This window comes from Cheilinus undulatus, linkage group 20, assembly GCF_018320785.1.
Source record: "Cheilinus undulatus linkage group 20, ASM1832078v1, whole genome shotgun sequence".
Lineage (NCBI taxonomy): Eukaryota > Metazoa > Chordata > Actinopteri > Labriformes > Labridae > Cheilinus > Cheilinus undulatus.
In genome coordinates this window covers 20,797,975-20,819,186 of record NC_054884.1, presented here as the reverse complement: position 1 = coordinate 20,819,186, position 21,212 = coordinate 20,797,975, and the positions used below count along the sequence as shown (strand labels likewise).

Below are 21,212 nucleotides of genomic sequence, written 5' to 3'. Positions count from 1 at the left end.
GGTACAGGATTTAAATAAGGTGCAAAATCGTTAATCTGAACGACTACTTTATTTTGGTGTGGTTTATACTGAATGATTTGAATGACTAAATGACTTCTCTTCTTTGAGTTGCATGTATTTCTATTTTTATTACATGTTCTTTTCATATTTTTGTGACTGCATTTTATAAAGTTCACCACCAGTCTCAGGGCGTTCATTTTGGGATAAATGATCACTTTTACATCGATTTGGCAGATTGACATTTTCAGGATCCATTTTCCTAAATTGCAGTGTAAGGGTTATTCCTGTGAACTACAAAACAAAGAGAGTATTGTACCATTTGATGTGATTTCTGGACAATTTCCTCGGGTTATAAGGGAAGGCAGCCAGGGGGGAAAGTTCACGACAGTCTGGGAACAGACTATGCAGTGTTTCGCGACTTTTCCACGACCCGTGAAGTCAACAAAGGCGTAAATGTGGGAATTGGAAAAGACCGGAAGTGGGAGTCAAAAGCAGTGAAGAGTATGCTTTGCATCCTGTGTTAAAAAAGGACGAATTATTTACGAAATACATTGCTGTTTTCTATCATGAATATGGCATCGTTTTTGTAGCTAGCCTATCGTAACGCCTGTCTGCTAATTAGAACAATAAATAGCCTATTTTAACTTAATGGCAATTTTTTTTTGTATTTTGAAAGATATTGAGTCTTACTTTCCTTTTCCCACTTTTTTAATGTCCTTGAATTAATGTGTCATATTTAATTTAACCACACACTTTAAAGCAGTCTTCTGTTCACACTTAATGCCATTATTATGCCTAAGCAGGGTAGAAAAGCCTCTGAATGAGTGAGGCAGGTGCAGTATTTGCACACAGCCTCATGAATAGCCGCTTCCCATTAAGCATGCACGGCTCTGAAGCGCGCATAAATAATAGCTGGCAGTGCAGCTAAAAAAGCGCACCTTAGGGCCTCCCCCCCTCCCCTCTCTCTCCTCCAGCTCTCTCTTTCTTCTCTTTTCTGTCTCTCTCACGGGAATTCACGCTGCTTTTGTTGTGTTTTCTTTCAGGATTAAGAGTACAAGACTCACTATGAAATTGAACTATTTTGTCTTTTTCCAGCTCTGATTGTAGTTAATTTTTTCTTCATAAATAAATCTGAGACTATTTTGTGTTCATGTCCCGCATTTGTAATCCTGCGCCTTGCAGAACGAATCCGCTGGACCCGTGCCGTCCTATTGAGACGCAAGAGGCATAGACACTAGCCTGCATCTGAGCACAACAACACCAGCTACCATCATCACAACAGGACACTAGTACATCTAGGATACTGCCGGAGGATTTGGCCGAGAAGTTGCATGTGCAGGAGTGTTGGTGTACTCAAGCGGGACAGAAGGAATGGGATACCCGGGCAGAGGATGGACGCTCCTGGTGTGGGTCGCTGCTGTCAGCCTGGTACTAGCAGACGGAAGGAGGGTGAGACAGCCCAGATGCCCCGTTGGATGTACCTGCACCAAAGATAACGCCCTGTGTGAGAACGTCCGATCTGTACCTCATACTTTCCCCCCAGACGTCGTTTCACTGTAAGTATTGATGCACCACATCAGACTTTTATTGTGAAATTTATAATGGTGTGTTGCTAGAGGAAGCTTTAAGAAATGCTCATGTCCCAATTTGGTCTCATATTTATTATTTAACATTTTCTGCATCTATTCAGATCTTTTGTCAAATCTGGGTTTAATGAAATCACAGGAGGAAGCTTTGTTCACACACCTGCCCTGCAACTACTGTGAGTATCTATCTATCTTTTTATCTAGCTATCTACCTAGCTATTTAGAATTGCACTCAATATTTCACAATGTTTAAACAATGAGGCAGCGTCTCCCCCACCCTCCAGACGACTTCTTTATCTCCAGTCTGATATGCAGATTTAAAGGGGGGATTCTCTGTAATGGTGTCAGGATTATGCAATACACCACATGGCCACAGCAAATATAACAGCAGGAGCTGTGGAGGGAGAGGCTGTGTGTGCATGTGCAGGCGAGACATACTGTAGAAAGCCTGGGGTAAATATTGAACATGCTCTGTTTGACCAAAGCATCCAGAAATCCTGATTAAAACCAAGACTACAAGGATTACGTAAGACATCCATTATTGCACATCTTTGTAGGACTGGAGATGATGTAGAAATGTCTTATAAACAGTGAAGTCACTATTAATAGCATTCTCCAATCACACTTTGTTTCAGTACAAAATGTTTTCCTGGCATCAGTTTTTCCATGTACTCAGTTGGCATTAAATCGGTGTGAATGTGCATGAAGGCTTATGTGCAGACGGACGCTGAATATAAGCGGTAAAGTGGGTAAAGTGAATGAATAGCTTCAACCTTCCTCTTGTATTATTTACTGCAAAGGTGACCTGGAGTATCTTAACCCCAATTAGAGTACATAGTAATCAATGGAGCTTCTCTGTGGCTAACAGAGAGGGGTGTGCAAGGCCAGTGTTGCATGATTGCTTCAGCTAAAAAAGACTGGAAGATTTTCAGCACTTCAACATATTGAAATTAAGACCCTTTAAATGGGACGTCTTTAACAGAGGCTTTAAGAGGACATCCACGCATGCATTTCATCTTGCTGTCTTCCCCAGAACTTTTGTTGTTTTCTTGAGACTTCTTTATCTTTTTTTAGCTCTGACTAAAACAGGGGTTTCCTGGAATAAGTTGTAAATTTCAGTCATTCTCTTAAAATGTTGAGAAATGAACTCGGTAACGCTGGATAACAAGTGTTGTTACACTGTACTGATAAGAAAAATGTTGTCATCCGCCTAACCATTACACTGACAGGGACTGTAATGACATATACATATGAGGTAGGCCCTCAAGTTGCAGCTAAAACATCTTCCACTCTTCTTGGAAGGCCTTCCACAAGGTTTTGGAGTGTTTATGTGGAAATTTATGCCCATTCATTCTGTAGAGCATTTATGAGGTCAGGCACTGATGCTAGACAAGAAGCCTGACACGCAATCTCTGTTCTAGTTCATCCCAAAGGTCTTGATGGAGCTGAGGTCAAGGCTCTGTGCAGGAAGTCAAGCTCTTCCCTACCGAACTCATCAAACCATGTCTGTATTGCCCTTGTCTGTGCACTTGGGCACAGTTACGTTGGAATAGAAAAGGGTCTTCAAAGTTAAAATCATAGTATTGTCCAAAATGTCTTGGTATGCTGAAGCAATAAGATTGCCCTTCACTGAAGATTTATGCACCATACACCTCAGCAGCTGTTGGCATCACTCAGCAACTTTACCTGGTCTTCTGCTGTGTGGCTGAGTTATTGTTGTTCCTAAACGCTTCCACTTTCTTATATCACATACAGTTGACTGTAGAATATCCAGCCAGGATAAATTACACAAACCATTTTATTGCAAAAGTGGCATCCACCACATTGTCACGCTTGAAGTCACTGAGCTCTTCAGAACGGCCAATTTGTATCACAAATGTTTGCAAACGTAGACTGCATGGCTAGGTGCTTGATTTTATACTCCTGTGGCAATCAGTCTGATTGAAACACCTGAATTCAGTAATTAACAGGTGTGCCAATATACTTTTGTTCACATAGTGTTCAAGATAATATCCTAAATAAGTTAAGATCTTAAGAAAACAGCCAGCGATTATTCAGAGTAAAGAGAAATGCATAGATGTATCTGCCTTAAGGGCTTCAGTGGTTTTTGAATGAAATGATAGATCTTTTAGCTTCAGTGCCGGAGGCATTATGTTTTTGGCTTTTCCTTCTCTCCATCTGTTTATCCTCTGTCCACCCAGGCTAGTGAATGCAAAGTCTTACTAATAATAATGAGTTTTCTTCAAAATTTGCACAAATGTCCACTCTGACTCAAGGATGAACTCATTTGATTTTGAGAGTCATATATCAAAGGTCAAAGTAGTTTGAACTCATGCTCATCTCTTACTTGAGAACCCAATATCTCAAAATAAGTTTGATGGATTTAATATTCAAACTTCGCACACAGGGGCATAGCCTAGGGGGGGAAAGGGTACTGATTACCCGGGCCCACAGTAGGGGGGCGCCCCTGAGGAGCCTGCTATTAAAAGCTTGTTTTTTTTAATCAATTTTTTCTTAGTAATTAGTGTCATTATTAAACCAAAAGCAACAAAATGGGTCAACAGACTAAAATTTGTATCAAATAGAGTAACTAAATTCAGGGGGCCTCAACTCTTCCCTAAAAAATGTCCAAATGGTATAGCCCAGCGCTGCGAAAAAATGCAAGCAAATTCAATTTAACCATAGTAAAAATATTGCTCATAAATGGGGAAATTATGCTTTAAAAATACATCAACATGCATGTATATTTGTAAAAAATGATGCAACATTTGTTGCTTGGCTAGCCAACCTGCTATCTTTAGAAGACTGACTGATTTTCTTCAGAGTGTGCGCTACTGTCAACTCTGAAGCGATAGTGAAAAGATTCGATTTTGTAGGCTGTAGGTTAATAGTCACAGGGCAGTGGGCCCTTACATTTGAATGCAATACATCTAGATTGATTGGATGGATTTCCTTCAGACTTTGCAAGAATGTCAACTCTGATACAAGAAAGAACTACCTAAATTCTAGAGGTTAAAGGTCCAGGCCACTGGGTGTCATGTTTATTTATTGCTTGTGAAACCAATATCCCAAGAAGGCTTATGGATTTTGTTCAAATTTTGAACAAATATCCACTCAGACATGATGATGAAAAGATTAGATCTAGGGCCATAGGTCAAAGGCCCACTGACTTGATGTGCATTCCTTGAATGCATCTTCTCAAGAATACTCAGGTGGACTTTGTTAAAACTGCACAAACCCCTTGGCCCTTTTTCTTCACCCACCACCATCTTTTCACCATAATACAATTGTTAACCTTTTGGAGCCATGTAACTGACTGCTAGGCAGTTGTTCTACTCTAAATGGCAATATGAAAACCCACATATGATAAGTGGCTCAAAGTAAAACTGTACAAGTTACAATCATAGGATTTTTAACTACAGATACAGTTCACAGTGAAAATCGTGGACATCATTATGACTGCACTGGTTTCAAGGGTGACTCAGAAACGTGGGATGAGGCATCCGTTTCTCTCTTTCATTCAATTCATAGAAAACATGTAGGAGTGATCTGCCATGTCTCTGATTCATTTCATTCATTCTGGAGCCACACACTGTGGGTAGAATGAGTCTGTTGTGTGTAAGTAACTCTCACACTATCATTCAATCTTACTTTCCTCTGTTAAAGGCATACTAATGTTGAATCAGAAACAGCAATACTGTAGTAATCCTTGTGTGTGTGGGGGCAGGGGTATATAGAGTGTAAGCACGAGGATAGAAGGAAGAAATCTGCAAATAATATGTCCAATAAATACAAAAAAATCTAGAGAAATAAAAAAGAATATACAAATGTAGCAGGTTTTACAATTTGTCCACACCAAACTCATCAAACTGTGAAATTATAGCCCTTGCTTTGTGCACTGGGACATAGCTGTGTTGGAATAAATCATATGAAACAACAACAAGGGAATTGCCATTAAATTCCTTGAATAGTATCTTGAAATAAAAATGGTGTTTGCTGTTTTTTCTTCACAGATTGTTCACTGCAAATTCCTTTGACCTGATAGATGAGGATGCATTCCTGGGTTTACCTCATTTGGAATATTTGTGAGTAATTTTTCTGAAAATTATACACACTTGCTATAAAGACTGTACTGGTGAAGTTAAGGGTCATAAAATGCAGAGCAAGTAGCATATTTTCTGTTATGTGCTTACAGGACGGAATGTTAAGCAATAAAGTAATCAACATCAATCTAAATCATTATTTTACTGCCACAACAAGTAAAAAGGTCTTATGATATTTACTGTCTTAGTTTTCAAGTATCTTTGCATTGTTACACTAAAAGTAGAGCAGATTTAGCATGCAAGCTGATCTTTTAAAGCCACTCTCACATTTCAACCACACGTGTTTACTGTTATGTTGCCTGATTAGGGAGGACGACCTGCATTTTTATGATTCTTAGTTGTTCATAAAGTATCCTGGCCTCATGTAACACAAAGTTTAACAGAATTCAAAAAAGCAGCATGAGCAGAAGCATAATTAGCCAAAATAACAAGAAGCACATGTTAGATTACAGGGCCTTTTTAGTCTTTTTCTCAAAGTGTTATTTGGGCTATTGAGGCATCCCATAAACATCTCTCAAACCTGGGAATTTCTGCAGAAGTTTATCACTGCTGGTGTCAAATGCATCTTACAGTCATATGTAATTGTCAACAATTTATCTTTTAATTTGCAGATTTATTGAAAACAACAGAATTGCATCAATATCTCCATTTGCTTTCCGGGGCTTGAAAGCACTCATACATCTGTAAGTAAAATATCTTCCTTATTTTATTCTTTAAAAATGTCAACAGTTTTTTATTTTTACCCTTTATCATTAACTTCGTGCACAGATGCTTCCACATTTCTGTTTTTCTCCATGGCAGAAGTAATAAAGTGTAAGAATTCAGACTGTATTAACATAAAGTGGTGCATCAATTCCATTTCTCCTCTCTGTGCCACTCTGTCACGGTGTGAAATGCAGCGGTAGGCAAAGTGCTCCCTGTTGTGGTGATGAACAAGGTTACTGTCTGAAGCTGTCAGCTGGATCAGGATGCTGAAGGGCAGATCAGGATGTTACTTTGCCTTTTAGAACCATCTGGGCATATTTTTGACAAAATGAAGTACACTCAATTATGCCTTTACAGCCATAAAGCTTTATTTTGCTTAAGGCTTCAATGAGGAACTTTTAGAAACTCTCCTGGCTGATTTTATCCTGCAAGTCAAATTAAGTAAAACTTTTATTTTATTGCATATCTTATACACAGGGCAACACAATGTGCTCCGTCTTTCTTTGCATTGCACCAATTCATGATGAATGTTTACACAAAATAACAAAACCATTACAAATTACAGACACATTACAAAAAGAGCAGTTCTCAATCATATTCTTTGCTTTACTATTTACAAAAAATTAAATATTAATTCATTGTGGATGCATTGTATCATTGGTATTATATAACACTTTAACAGCTTCAAAAGTTCATTATTATATAGGCAGATATGAACATTTCTGTCCATATTTACATCTACTTCATTGTCTGTACACAATGAGAGAATATACAAATGTGCCATATGCTTCATATCTAGGGATATCACTGGTTAAGTTTGTGTCATAATTTTTGATCTACCCAAAGGTACTTATTGTATTTCAAAATAAAAGCATGTCGGAATCCAACTAGTAAGTCAATTTACCTTAGTTTAAGACAGAACAAAAATCCAAAATAGTGATTTACTACAGAAATTCTGAGAATATTGGCGATTTTGAATTATTTGACCACCTTATTTATATCATAAGGCAGCATTTATCAGAAGGGTCAGGTTGTAGACCAGAGATCTCAGATGCCCTCTCTTGCAGACCTTTGATGTGATGGTGCCTCTGTCAGAATGGAAGTGATGTAATTTGCTGGTACAACGTTTCAGGTGTTCAAAAAAATATACATAACTTTATTCACAAATACCAACATTTCTAACATTATAGACTGGTCATCTGACCTTTTTTTCTGTTTTAATTCAGGAATGTTGACCAGTCTATAATGTGAGCAACAGCAAAAAAGGTCAGATGTCTAATTAATCAGGAATTAAATTATGTATGGACCTGTTTTTAAAGTAGTTATGCCACTGGAGGCTTGCTTTAGCTTCACTAGCTTCAGCTTAAGCAAATAAAGCCTCACTAGCTACATAGTTCATGTTACTATGTAAGACAGTGGCCTGCAGCCAGAATGTTTTGGAATTTCTGAATGCACAATAATGTGTTATCTCTTCTTCATATAGTAAATCCGTGTAAAAAAATATTCAGAGTTGGAGCCCCTCTCCGGTCCTCAGAATTGAGCGTATATCTCTTTGTGTTGTAGAAAATGAAAAAGAAAAAGTGCTGTTTTGGAAGTGTGCTTATATAGTCTGACATTAACCCTGCGGCATCATTTTCAAGCCAATCTTCAAGCTCTTGATAATATTTGCCTCTGTGGTTCATTTTGTGGCATCAGCATTGGTTTGGGTATGTTTCATAACTAGTAAAAAACTAATCACAGGAGCTTTCATCAGTACTGCTAAGCCCCAGTTGTGTTGAGTAATGTTATACAGTACTTCAGAAGTTTGTAAGGTCTATAAATACTGAAGTTTTACATGTATTTTGTGTTTATGAATTTTAGCTTTGATTCGTCTTACACATTAAAATATTTGGCTGCTTCCACATTAAGAAAGCAGCCATGTAGACATGTTTTCACATTGAGCCGCTGAGCTTGCCAAAACTAAAGATAGGCAAGAACGTGAGTGACCCTTAGGTCAAAACTAAATATAACTGTTCTGTAACCTTAGATCAAGTGACCCACACTCTGTCCCCTAGTCTCTGACAGGTCGTTCTTAGCACATTAGGAGTTTGTGCAGTGCTGTGCATTACAATAATTGTATGCATTAGTTTATCATCATTCACTTTGAGGAAATGTCATATTTTTATTGTTTTTATGGAACCGTTTCCACAGCAGAAACTGATAATATAAGCACCAACGAGTTTCTACAGAGGTAATTTTCTATCTGACTGTTTTCTGGCCATTCACTGCAGAGATGCACCTCCACTGTGTTAAGAGTTATAATGGCAGACTTGTAAGTAGACCAAGCCAAAGTGAGTGTTCTGACTCACATATAAAGTATAAAGTGCTATTTCTACTTCCCAAGAAAACTTGCAAATAGAACCCTACAATAAAATCTATTATTAAAAGCATATTTTGAATGTACCATATACAGTAAATGTATTATTTAAAGGCATAAACTTTGATCATGTAATCATGTCTACTCTGCTCCATCCACATCATGATTGGAGAGTTCAGTCATGCACAAAGTCAAAGAAAAACTGCCTCTCTCTCCCGAGAAGACTGACTCTCTAATAAATAATGCAGCATTCAAGTTGTGCTGATATTTTTTCATTCACATCACCTTCTAGTTTGGAGTTCAGTCTCTTATCACGCTACATAATAAGGCCTGCTTTAAACTTGCTGCCAGTGAATCATTCATTACTGTAAGTTCAGTCACTTCTTACGTCATTCTTTTAATTTGAGTAGTTCTTATTTTTATCTCATATTTCTTTTTAAATAGTTTGCAAACAACATGTTTTTGCTCCACGAATGAATCTTAATTTCAGTGAATAGCAAAACCCAATTTCAGAAAAGTTGGTATGTAAAATATAAATCAAAAACAGGAAACTAAATCCCACTGGGGTGCCCATGGAGGTGAGGAAAATCATGGTCTGATGTAAGGTTAATCTGTGATAACCATATTTTATTTCTAACCTGAAGAATAACAACCCATATGAAATTTTTTTTTTCAGTAGTGCTATACAGCCTTTTCAAAATGTAATTCCCTTTTCTTTAAACAGAATTACATTTTTTGACAATGTTTACAATGTGAACAGGCTAACAAAAATAACTTTTAAAGGAACCCTCCATGATCAGACAAGTTTATTTTGTTGGATATATATTTCTACCTCTCATATGTATATTGTACTAAAAAAAACTCACTAGATATCCTAGATATCTGCATTTTGAGTAAATTTGAGCTTGTAAACTTTCCCTGCAACATTTTGAATGACATGGAAACAGAAAGCTTCTTAAAGAGTAGAAGTCTGGGGAACAACTTTATTAAACAGACACATTTTAGCCCGTGGTCTTCATCTGATTCAACCAAGAAACAGATTTCAAGCTTATTCTACCAATGTGTACATATATGCTACAACAAAGTAAATATGGCTCTTCATTTATAATTTTACTGTCTAGTTTGACCAATAAATGCTTGTGGTGCAGGGAAAAAATAGAAGATACCTCAAATCTTAAATTCTCCATGCATTACACATGCTGCGTTTCTGAGATGCAGCCCTAACACTGGCTGCCAGTCTGAAACAGCGGTTACTGTATAGGAATGGCGAGGAGCGCTGCGGCTCAGTGCGTCGCAGTGTCAGAGCAGACCAAAACATGGCGACCTCCTGGTGAGTTTATAAACTCAAATTACTCAAAATGCAGATATCTAGTGAGTTTTTTAGTTCAATATACATATAAGAGATACAAATTTATCTAACAAGATGAACTTGTCTGAGGGTTCCTTTTAAGGTAAAATTTTTAAATATTTGAGACAGATACAAAAAAAGGTGAAATTGGAAAAATAGGTTAAAGGTGGCCAAAACTGTGGTTACAGTGGTAAAAATGGCCTAAGGATAGCAAACAACGGTCAAAAATGGGCAAGAAGATGGTGAAAAGCAGTTAAAATATGGCAACAATGGGTTGTAGAGGGAAAAATAGCACAAAGTTGCAAAATAAGCAAATACAGTCGTTGAAAGGAATTAACAACTAGCACAAATAGGTTAACGTGTCAAAAATGGGCGACAAGTTGTGACAAAATTGGTTAAAAGAGGCAAAAATGGGTCAAACATGGAAAAAAGGGGGCAGATACAGTGTTGGGAGGGGATATAAAGTATCACAAACAAGTTATTTGAACAGCAGGACCTAATAAAAGCTTGACACACTTTTCAGCTCCAAATTAAGGTAGCTGTTAGCCAGGATGCTGCCACCAATGATCCAACACACATGCATTGATATCATTAATAAATCACAATTGGGGTAGGCCATATCTTTGGCCTACCCCAACTGTAAGCAATTATAATATACATCTTTTTGGATGTATATTTATAATGCATCATACATTTTCTATGGAAGCCAGATCCCATGCCTGCACTATTTTTGCTATGAAGCCATTCTGTTGTGTATTGTCATTGTGGCTTGGCATTGTCTTGCTGAAATAAGTAGGGATGTCCCCAAAAAAGATGCCCCTTGGATGGAAGCATATTGTTCTACAAACTCTGTATGTTCCTCTCAATATTAATGGTTCCTTCACAGATGTGCAAGTCACCCATCCTGTGGACACTAATACACTGCCAAACCATCACATATGCTGCTTTCAAAGATGAACGTGAAATATACTGTATTTATGCAGTTGTTATGAAACAATCTGTCTGGCTGTCAAGTTAAAGCCTTCAGGAGTGCTCCCTTTACACAACGCATAGTACTATTACCTGTAACAAATGTACCTGCTTACCTGTGGAATATTTCAGGTGTTGTTGAGCATAATTTTATAGATATTTTGTCATTTTCTGTGTGTTGCGCTTTGAATTTCTTTATGATGGAGTGGTACTCTTTGGATAAAATTATTTTGACTTTCCTGAAGATCTATATCACAGTTTTGGATAAAATTGACTCTTTCCTGTTATTTCCTATATCTAATTCAATTTGTTTAATTTTACAATAAAGCTAAATCTCTTCCAAACACTTTATAATCAAGACATAGTGACTAATTTAAATGTGGTTGTTTGTCATAGTTTTGCTGTGAGACTTTGTTTAATCTCTTCCTTCAGACGTCAAACTAGCAAACAGAACAATTGAAAAGTGGGCGTAATGACCAAACAGTGTACTGACTCAATGTCAATTATGTGTAGAGAGACAGTGTAATTCAATTAGTGTGTGTATGTTTTCCTCTCTTTGCTGATTAGGAGTCTGGCTTACAACAACCTTGAGACACTGCCCAAAGATGTCTTCAAGGGCATGGATGCTTTGACCAAAGTGTGAGTACAGTCTGTCTTAAGCTTTGGTGAGAGACAGAACATCTACATTCATTTGGTTCACTAGTTTCATCACTGATTGATTCTTACAGACATATATGTGGATTTATGTCATTTAAGCCACATTTAAGGAAGAAACTGTGTTTTAAAATAGAAAAAAACACTCATCAAATTCTCCATATTTATTGAAAGTATCATCACATTTTGGTATTCAGAGACATTGAGCAGGGAGCAGTTTCTCTTAATTTTTTTAAACTGTAGGATTACATCTAAATTTTAGAAGGGCATGGTGCTGAAGAGGAAGGACAAAGGACAACAGATTGAGGAGGGAAATGGGGTAAAAGGAAGAAAAGATCAATATCCAAAACTGTTCAAGAAGCTGTCTCCTGTGGTGAATGAGGGGAAAATGATTTTGAGAATGTCTGAGTATGAAAGAGAAAATAGATACATCCAGGCTTTCTCTAGACAGCAACAATCAGCCAGAATTATGCAGGCTAGAGTTTGTGAGTGTGGATTCTGTACACACAACCAAGGTCGATTGCAATTCAGACTGAGAGTAGGCGACGAGCACAGACTACTTAGAAGACAGGACACTTGTTGTTGTGGCTTTGCTGGCTGTGACCCAAACTGCTACTAAAGAAAAACAGAGACAGAGAGGAAACCAGAGGGAAAAAAACATCATTTTTCTGTGTAAATATTTACTAAATTATGTCTTAATTATGCTCGCAGGGATCTACGAGGCAATAATCTAATATGCGACTGCAAGCTGAAGTGGTTGGTGGAGTGGATGCATCACACTAATGCCACCTTGGACCAGATTTACTGCAGCGGCCCACCCATCCACCAAGGGAAGAAACTAAACGACCTGCAGCCACAGTCTTTTGATTGCCTCGCATCAGGTATCCTCTCATACCATCAACTCTCATAACTTTTCCATCTCATGTTTCCCATCATGTCCTCATCATATTGACTTTGATGTCAACCTTTTTAGAGTTTGCTTCCTACCAGTCCCTGAAGTTTGAGTCAATTTCGGTGGAGGCCTTCACCTTTGGTAAAGATCAGTACATTGTGTTTGCCCAACCGTTTGCTGGAACGTGCAGCTTCCTGGAATGGGATCATGTTGAGATGACCTTTAGGACCTATGACACCGTTGAAAGTGAGTTCATAAAAAAGTAAACAACAGTTTGTAGGGGACCTTTGTAAATATTTTTCTGCTGAAATACCAATCAGAATTGTTTACAGGGGGAATAAATATGCCAATCAGAATTATTTACAGGGGGAAATAATGTGTCAGTTGATTGTATTGTATTAATATGGTAAGCTGCTCTTTGGGGAATACAAAAAGAAAAGTGCTAAACTAAATCACTTAAGTTTTAACACCTAAAAAAGCAGCCTGCACACATTCTTTAACAATAAGAAAGACTCTCATTATCTTATTCAATACTTAAACTGACTCCCTCAATCAAGTTCTAGATTGGTTAAAAGCCATAGGGTTTGTGTTATTCATAGTGAGAGCTGTCTTAAAACTATAAGTGACTTGATTTGGTAGATGTTGCACTTTGTTGGAGGCATGCACTAAGTTGAAGGCATAGTACTGTCCAAAAAGTCTTGATATACTGAAACACTAAAGGAGACAAATTGTGCAAAAATCACTTCTTCAGGCTTTTCTAACAAAAATATGTGCCCCTGGCCTGTCCACAATACCCTCAAATACCAGAACCCTCCCGCCCATTCTCGACCTTTCAGAAAATGTGTGCTTAAACAAGCTGTTCTCAGATTTTCCCCTCATGATGTCATGTGGGGAGTTAGCACCGCCCCCAGGTTTGGTTGGCCCTCCCTGCTTGGAAGAAAGTTCCGCCCTCCTCTCCTGAGCCTCCTCACAGATGCCAGCTGAGAGAAGGATCGGGAGAGCCACATCCATTTCCTGAGAGAGGCAGAGTCAGACAGCTCAGTAACATTTAAAGCCACAGACACAGAAACAGTTTGTTTTGTGCATGGCTGAAACAGAGGGGTTTTTAGACATGTAAAAATCCTATACTATAGTGTTTTTCAGCAACAAACTCAAATGGGTCCCCTTTAACACTGGCCTTCACTGAGATAAGGAGCCTGTAGCCCCAACCCTGTAAAACAGCCCCATAAGAGACAAGCACAAACACAGAACTGAGAACAACAAACATAGAGTGTAGGGGGATCTGACTTTACTTTTAATAATTTAGAAAGTCATCACTCACAAATACTTTGGCGGTAATTTATATTCACTTTTTTCATGTTAAAATGGCACATATTACATTTTAAAGTCTGTTTGGTGGCACATAGCAGTTTTCTGTAACTTACAAATAACTTGACTTGGAAAAAGGGCATCCAAGTATACAACAATGTCATCTGCATAGAGATGCAGTTTTATAGTTTTCAATACCTTTCTAATACTGTGTTTTAAAATAAAAATTATTTTAAATGATTTTTCATGCCGTATTTATATATTCTATTGTGTTGATGTCTACTCTTCTCTCATTTAGGCACCTCCACTGTGGTGTGTAAACCCATGGTAATCGATAACCACCTCTTTGTTATTGTGGCTCAGCTTTTTGGTGGCTCACACATTTACAAACGAGACATCTCCGCCAATAAGTTCATCAAGATCCAGGACATTGACATCCTGAAGATTCGAAAACCCAACGACATTGAGACATTCATTATTGACGGAGAGTCTTTCTTTGTGATTGCGGACAGCTCAAAGGTTAGTGGCTCTTGCTTTCCCTATATTTGAAAGTCCTGAATCAATCAGACCACAAAGCAACATTTTAATATAACTCATTAAGAGGAGTGTTAGTGACATGCTGCATATAATTTTATTTAAATTGGCTGTTGAATACAAAGCTATGCCAATGCTTATAGCATGACCGAGTCTCTCCTTTTCCACCAAAGCAGATTGACTTTTTTAAGTTGCTTTTTTGTCTTCTATTTTATCAGTTTTTTTTCTGAAGGGTTAAAACAATGTGAACAATGAACAGCTTGCAGCCCTAACATTTTTGCCCTTTAATGTGATTGCTCCAGCATTTTTCTGTGTTTAAAACACTTGCATATGCACTGCAACAGACAAAACGGGAGTCAACAGCTCGATTCATTATCTTTCAAGGGGCAGCCCTACTGATCACATTATACTGTGCATGTGTTTCTGTTATTGTAGCCAGACTGTATGCACTCTGCTCCTCTAAACTACTCTTCCCACAGTGTCAGCATTTTCTTCCCTCTGGTGTCCTTCTCTGCAGCATGTCAGTTTACAGCTGCTGATTACCCTGGCACTGCCAAATGTTCACATATGCTCTCACATATGCTCATGGAAACTCAGGCAAACAGACCCTCTCATATGCTAAAATTTTTAACTCACTGATCTTTCATGACTTTTTTGCCTGATTACATTGATTGTCTTTAAAATCAAGCATGTTTCAGGGAGACATCATGTGCATTCTTCTCTCATAGGCTGGCTCCACAACGGTGTACAAATGGAACGGCAATGGTTTCTACTCCCACCAATCCCTTCACCCATGGTACCGGGACACAGATGTAGAATATTTGGAGATCTCAAACAAACCCCACCTGATCCTGTCCAGCAGTTCCCAGAGACCTGTGGTCTACCAGTGGAACAGGAGCCAGAAACAGTTTGATCGCAGGACAGACATACCTGACATGGAAGATGTCTTCTCCGTCAAACACTTCCGGGTCAAAGGTGAGAGCTGCAACTGTAGTCCCATTTTAGCTGTGTTCTACTTCAGAGGGTCACATACTTTTAAAGCAGTGGTTCCCAGCCTTTTTCTTGGAGCCTCCTTCTACTTGTGTAATAAAAAGGACCCCCCCAAAAATGACACATTGCTGTTAAAGATAATATCAGCTTTATTTGACAGTGTTAAATCCCAATAGAAAAGGCCAACACAATCCAAGAGTACCTGGATGCAGCCGAGGACCTCCACTTCACACCAGAAGTCAGAAAATCACCGTGATATCTCATCTTCTAATACCAGAAGTCAGTTGAACTGAACGTCTTCTTCGTTGTTTTCTCCGTGTGTCATCGCCATATTAATATAGGCAAGTCTGCCACATAAGGAAATATAAATAGATGAAAAATTTGCGAGTTTTCGGCTTAACAAGCAAAGTGATAACATTACATTTTCTTTAATGAATCGATTTATGATTCAAATTCATGTATCACTGTACACAGACATGATATGCGACAGGAGATTTACTGGCCAGCCAGACACTGACATCGCCAACATGTTGCCAGAGGCAAGTCACTACATCATTCAACACAGTAGACAAGGACTGTACACTTTTTAGGAATAAAATGCTTAAATAATGAGATTACATGGATTTCAATGAATCATTTATAATAAATGATTCATATTAGAATAATAGCTGACAATGAAACATAGAAGCAGAATCTGCTTTCTTGTATTTTCTCAGTTAAATAAAAAAAAAGATGTACTCCATGATTTAAAATAAAGTAATTTTATATTTAATACAGTTTCATATATGTATAAATATTTTTTATTTTGAAATTATATCTTTGTATAAATATATATATATATGTGTGTGTGTGTGTGTATAGTCATCTAATCATTTGAGCTTTTTATTCTGAAAACATGCACAATCCTTGTTTACTGTATTGAATGACATAGCAGACTTTTCTCTGGCAACATGGTGGTGGCATCGGTGTCCGGCCAGCCAGCCAATCTCCCATCACATATCATGTCTGTACAAAGTGATATTTGAAACACGGTGACACACGGAGAAAACAACGAAGAAGATGTTCCATTTAAGTGACTTCCGGTATTAGAAGGCGAGATATGGCAGTGCTCGTCTGACTTCGGTTATGAAGTGGAGGTCCTCTGCTGCATCCAGGTCCCTCTCACACAATCTGTTCCTACCAATAGACCTTTATATCAACCCTCCATTCAGTGTGTTATATTAGTTTTAGGTAATATGTGCAATATTATTTTGACAACCAAAGCAAAGAATGCTCCCTTGGATTTTAATGGGTAATTTCAAGCAGTCTGGTTCAGTTTGGTGCAGCACAGTATTTGCATTTTATGCAGGATAAACGGGTATTCATCTTCCTAATCCTGATGAAATCTTCAAATTTCTCTGTCAACTTTCCACTTTATACTCTTTAAAAGTGCATTTTTATTACTAGAGAATGTAAAGACCTTTTCCCCACATGTTTTGCACCAATCACGACATAGCAGACTAAGATTGACAAAGATTGACAACATGAGAGCCCCAGTGGGGCTTTTCCACTACGGCTTGTGGCCGCGCCGAGCCAAACCAAGCCATGCTGATTTGCACTTCCATCACCAGTTTAGCCGCGCTGAGCCGCACTCAAAGCAGGCCAGCCCCACCTTCAAGAGCACCGCGCTGACGTCGAAGCGCTTTGCAGGATCCGATATGCTGGGGGGATTTACCCCTTTCAGCTACTGCTCTTTAGAAACCCACAAATCAATAATAAGGAGATTGTTCTTTAACTTAAATGCAGGAAAATCCTCTCCTTTTCGAGATAAGTGTGAATTATTGTTTGTTTACTGATTGGGGATAGAGAGAGGGAGAGAGAAAAGGGGTAGAGAGAGAATGTGATAAGAGCAGCTTGCAGTGTTTTTGGTCTACAATTTGAATTTTGCTTTAACACCATGTAAAATCACTCAGACCAGACAGTGTTGAGATCAAGGAGGGCTCAAAACACGGCATCATCAGCTCTAGACGCACCCTCAAATGGGTAGCCTGGTTGTGGTGGAAAAGGAAATCCCCTGCTGCGCTGGGCTGCCATGCCGTGTCAAACCGAGCTGCGCCATGTAATAGAGAAGCCCCACAGGGAAGTGGTACTAGTATAGCTAAATATTTCAACTGCCCCCTTGTGGCTGGCTTCAGTATAGGGGATGGGGAATGGTCTCACAATGAATGACTAAAAATTACTTACATTTTGAAAGAAAATAGATAGATAGTCGTTTATTGTCATTGCATTGTAAAAACACGAAATTACGTTTGGCCGTCTCCTCTATAGCAGCAAACACAGTTGTCCAAACGGTGGTTAGAAATCCACAGCCTCACGTAGTCCATCCTGCTGGCGAGGTAGTGGGCACTCAGGAGAAAGATGCTCAGTACAACAGGTTTGTGTAGGGCCACTCTTAGCCTAGCCTGCAGCCCGGCTTGTTTGCCCCTGCTTCCGCCCTCTCGCACAATGTCGTCTCTTCCTCCTCCCCACTGGCTGTAGGTGTCGTGCTGCTCCGCATCCTTCTCCTTTCAGTCTCTGAGTCTCCGCCGGGAAAGATGTAAACTCCATGGGCACGCTGTCAGTTCTGGTGTAAGTGTAGGGCGTTGTTTTGCTGCTAGTGATGGAGCGCCGGGCTGCTGCGTTCGTATGCGCTACCCCATGCTATCTCAGTAGCTAGCATTCAGTAGTCTCCTGTTGATCAGGCAGTGTTCAGTTGCAGTTACTGGAAGCTGTTGTTGTTAGCTTTAAGCTAGCCAGGAGTTGTAGTTGAAAATATAATTAAAATTGAAAATAGAAATACTAATACAATAGTATATTAGTTAGCCCACATTTTTATTTCAAGAAAGGATGCAACTGTTCGGAAAAAGAGCCTTTGAACTGGGACACAACTTAATTACTAAATCACTGTATCAATGTTGAAAAGTTTATCTTGGGAGCACCATATGGCACTGTAAGCCATTATTCATTGTTTAATGCTATGATTAATAACGTCTGGGGTGGTGCTGTTTGCTTAACAGAGGACTTTAATCCAGTGCCAACATTTGTTTAATTGAACCAAAATAATTTAAGACCCCCCCTCTTTAAACTTGCAGTAAATTTATGACACTTAAACTCCCAGTTCCTCTGCCTTTCACAGGCATTTATTTTACAGGTGGTAGGAGTAAATATCATACTACCAGACAACCTCCACATACTGTATTTCACAGCCGTAAAACACCTAAGAGTTTTTTCTTACTATAGAAACAGCTTGTCTTTTAGGGAGTCTTTTAGAGCAATTCATATCAAGAAATGAATTAATCTGGAATTACGTAAACTGTTTCCTTGCTTTTATTTCAGAGCCAGATTGAGTTACTGAAATTGAAAGCTAAGCAGTCTTCTGAATCTTTTCAAAGGTGAGCTGTTTATATGCCTGACAAGATTCATCGGGGACTCCAAGGTGATGCGCTGGGACGGCGCCATGTTCAAAGAGGTCCAGACATTTCCTTCCCGTGGCTCCATGGTGTTCCAGCCCGTCTCTATCGGCAACTGGCAGTACGCCATCTTGGGCAGCGATTACTCACTGACTCAGGTCTACCAATGGGACACCAAGAGGAGCCAGTTTGTCCCATCTCAGGAGCTGAATATCCAGGCACCTCGGGCATTTTCTCTGGTTTCCATTGATGACCGGGTGTTCCTGCTTGCATCCAGCTTCAAGGGAAAGACTCAGATATACGAGCACCTCATGATTGATTTAAGTAATTAAACCCACCAGCAGTTCTGGATAAATGATGTGCACTAACACTCAAATGTTTTTTTTTTTTTTTGGTATTTTGATCTAAACTTCATATTTACACCAGAAAACCACCAGCAATAAATTCAATTCATTCAGTTAAGTTTATAAAACTATAAATCCAAAAAGAATGCTTCCAGCAAAGGTTTGAGATATTATTAATTCATAATCGTAAGATTAAGTGGTTGGAATTCTTACATTGATTACAATAACAATGATTATTCTGGCTGGTCCTTCTCTTTCCCATGTCATTTAATACAGTGCCTATACTCTTCACCCCCTTGGATGTTTGACCCTTTTATTGATTTTATAAATCAATCATGGACATTATAATTTGGCTTTTTTTGGAAAATAGAGCAAACTCCTTTTTAATGTCAAAGTGAAAACAGATTTCTAAAAAAGTCATATCAATCAGATAGAAATATGTTAGGCAAAATAAGTGACTTTATAAATGTTTACCCCTTCAAGTCAGTATTTAGTACATGCAATCACAGCACTGAGTCTGTGTGGATAAGTTGCACATCTGGACACTACAATTATACTTCATTCTTCCTTGCAAAACTGCTCATGCTCTGTCAGGCTGCATGGCTATTGGACGTGAACAGCCCTTTTCAAGTCCAGCCACCAATTCTCTGTTGGATTGAGGTCTGGGTTTTCACTCCAGAACATTCACCTTGTTGTCTTTAAATCACTTCTCTGTAGCTTTCGCTGTATGCTTCGTGTCATTGTCGTGCTAGAAAATAAATCCTCTCCCAAGCCGTAGTTCTCTTGTAAACTGAGTTAAGATTTTCCTCCAGGATTTTCTTATAGTTTACCGCATTCTTTTTTTCCCCTCTACTTTTACAAGCCTTCCAAGGATGCCTGTCAAGAAGCAGCCCCCACAGCATGATGCTGCCACCACCATGCTTCACCGTGGGGATGTGCAGTGGTTTCTGCCAAACATAGTATATGGTCTGATGGCCAAATTTTGGTCTTATCAGACCAAAGAACTTTCTTCCTCTTAACCATGGAGTCTCCCACATTATTTTTTGCAAATTTTAGAGAGATTTAATGACTTTTCTTCAACAGTGACTTTTTCTGTACTACTCTCTCACTAGTCTCCTTTTACGGTCACTCAGTTTGTGAGGCCGGCCTGATCTAGAGATTTACACATGTGCCATATTCCTCCCATTTCTTTATGATGAATTTAATAAACACCGGGGAATATTCAGTGCCTTGGAATTTTTCTGTTGCAATCCCCTGACTTACACTTTTCAGTAACACCTCCTTTAAGTTGCTTGGCGTGTTCTTTTGTCTTCATGGTGTAATGGTAGCCAGGAATACTGATTGACCAGTGACTGAAGCTTCCAGACACAGGTGTCTTTATACTACAATCACTTGTGACACATTCACTGCACTCTGGTGATCCCTATATCACTATATGTGAGACTACTAGCACCAGCTTGCTGGATCTCTTTTAAATTAGGTGAATGACTTTAAAGGGGTGAATATTCATGCACACTTATTTTACCAAATATATTTTTGTTTAACTGATATTACTTTTTAGAAATTTGTTTTCATTTTGACATTATGGACAAATTATATTGTCCATGATTCATTTATAAAATCAATAAAAGGGTAAAACATCCAAGGGGGTGAATACTTTTTATAGGCACTGTATATATCCAACACAGTCTCCAATGCCAATGTCTATCAGCCTGGTGCCATTTCATTTTGATTTCTTAAGGTTATGTAATACTGTATACTCTATTTTTGAACCTATTTCCACTTAAATTGCGATGTGACCATCTCAAAGGAAGTACAAGCTATTAAATCCCTGTTATTCTCCCTACAGGGGTACTTGCACTTATTGGGCATACTGTCTATGTCTCTGCAAGTCACCTAAATACAGTGCTTTAATTTTTGTAGAAAACAATAGAGTCTGGTAGTGCTAGTGGTAGAAACAAGCAATAATGTGAAAATAGTTATTTTCTCAAGGTA

At 38.6% G+C, this 21,212-nt stretch overlaps 1 protein-coding gene across 1 annotated transcript; it reads left to right on the top strand.

Moving 5' to 3' along the window:
* The first annotated feature begins 1,177 nt into the window (after positions 1–1,177).
* lgi1b (leucine-rich, glioma inactivated 1b) lies at positions 1,178–19,773 on the top strand. Its single transcript, XM_041815933.1, has 10 exons — positions 1,178–1,556; positions 1,691–1,762; positions 5,600–5,671; positions 6,301–6,372; positions 11,635–11,706; positions 12,433–12,602; positions 12,695–12,859; positions 14,220–14,440; positions 15,184–15,430; positions 18,856–19,773. The coding sequence occupies exons 1-10, from the start codon at positions 1,372–1,374 to the stop codon at positions 19,203–19,205; spliced, it is 1,626 nt and encodes a 541-aa protein (XP_041671867.1). The 5' UTR covers positions 1,178–1,371; the 3' UTR covers positions 19,206–19,773.
* The last annotated feature ends 1,439 nt before the right edge of the window (positions 19,774–21,212 follow it).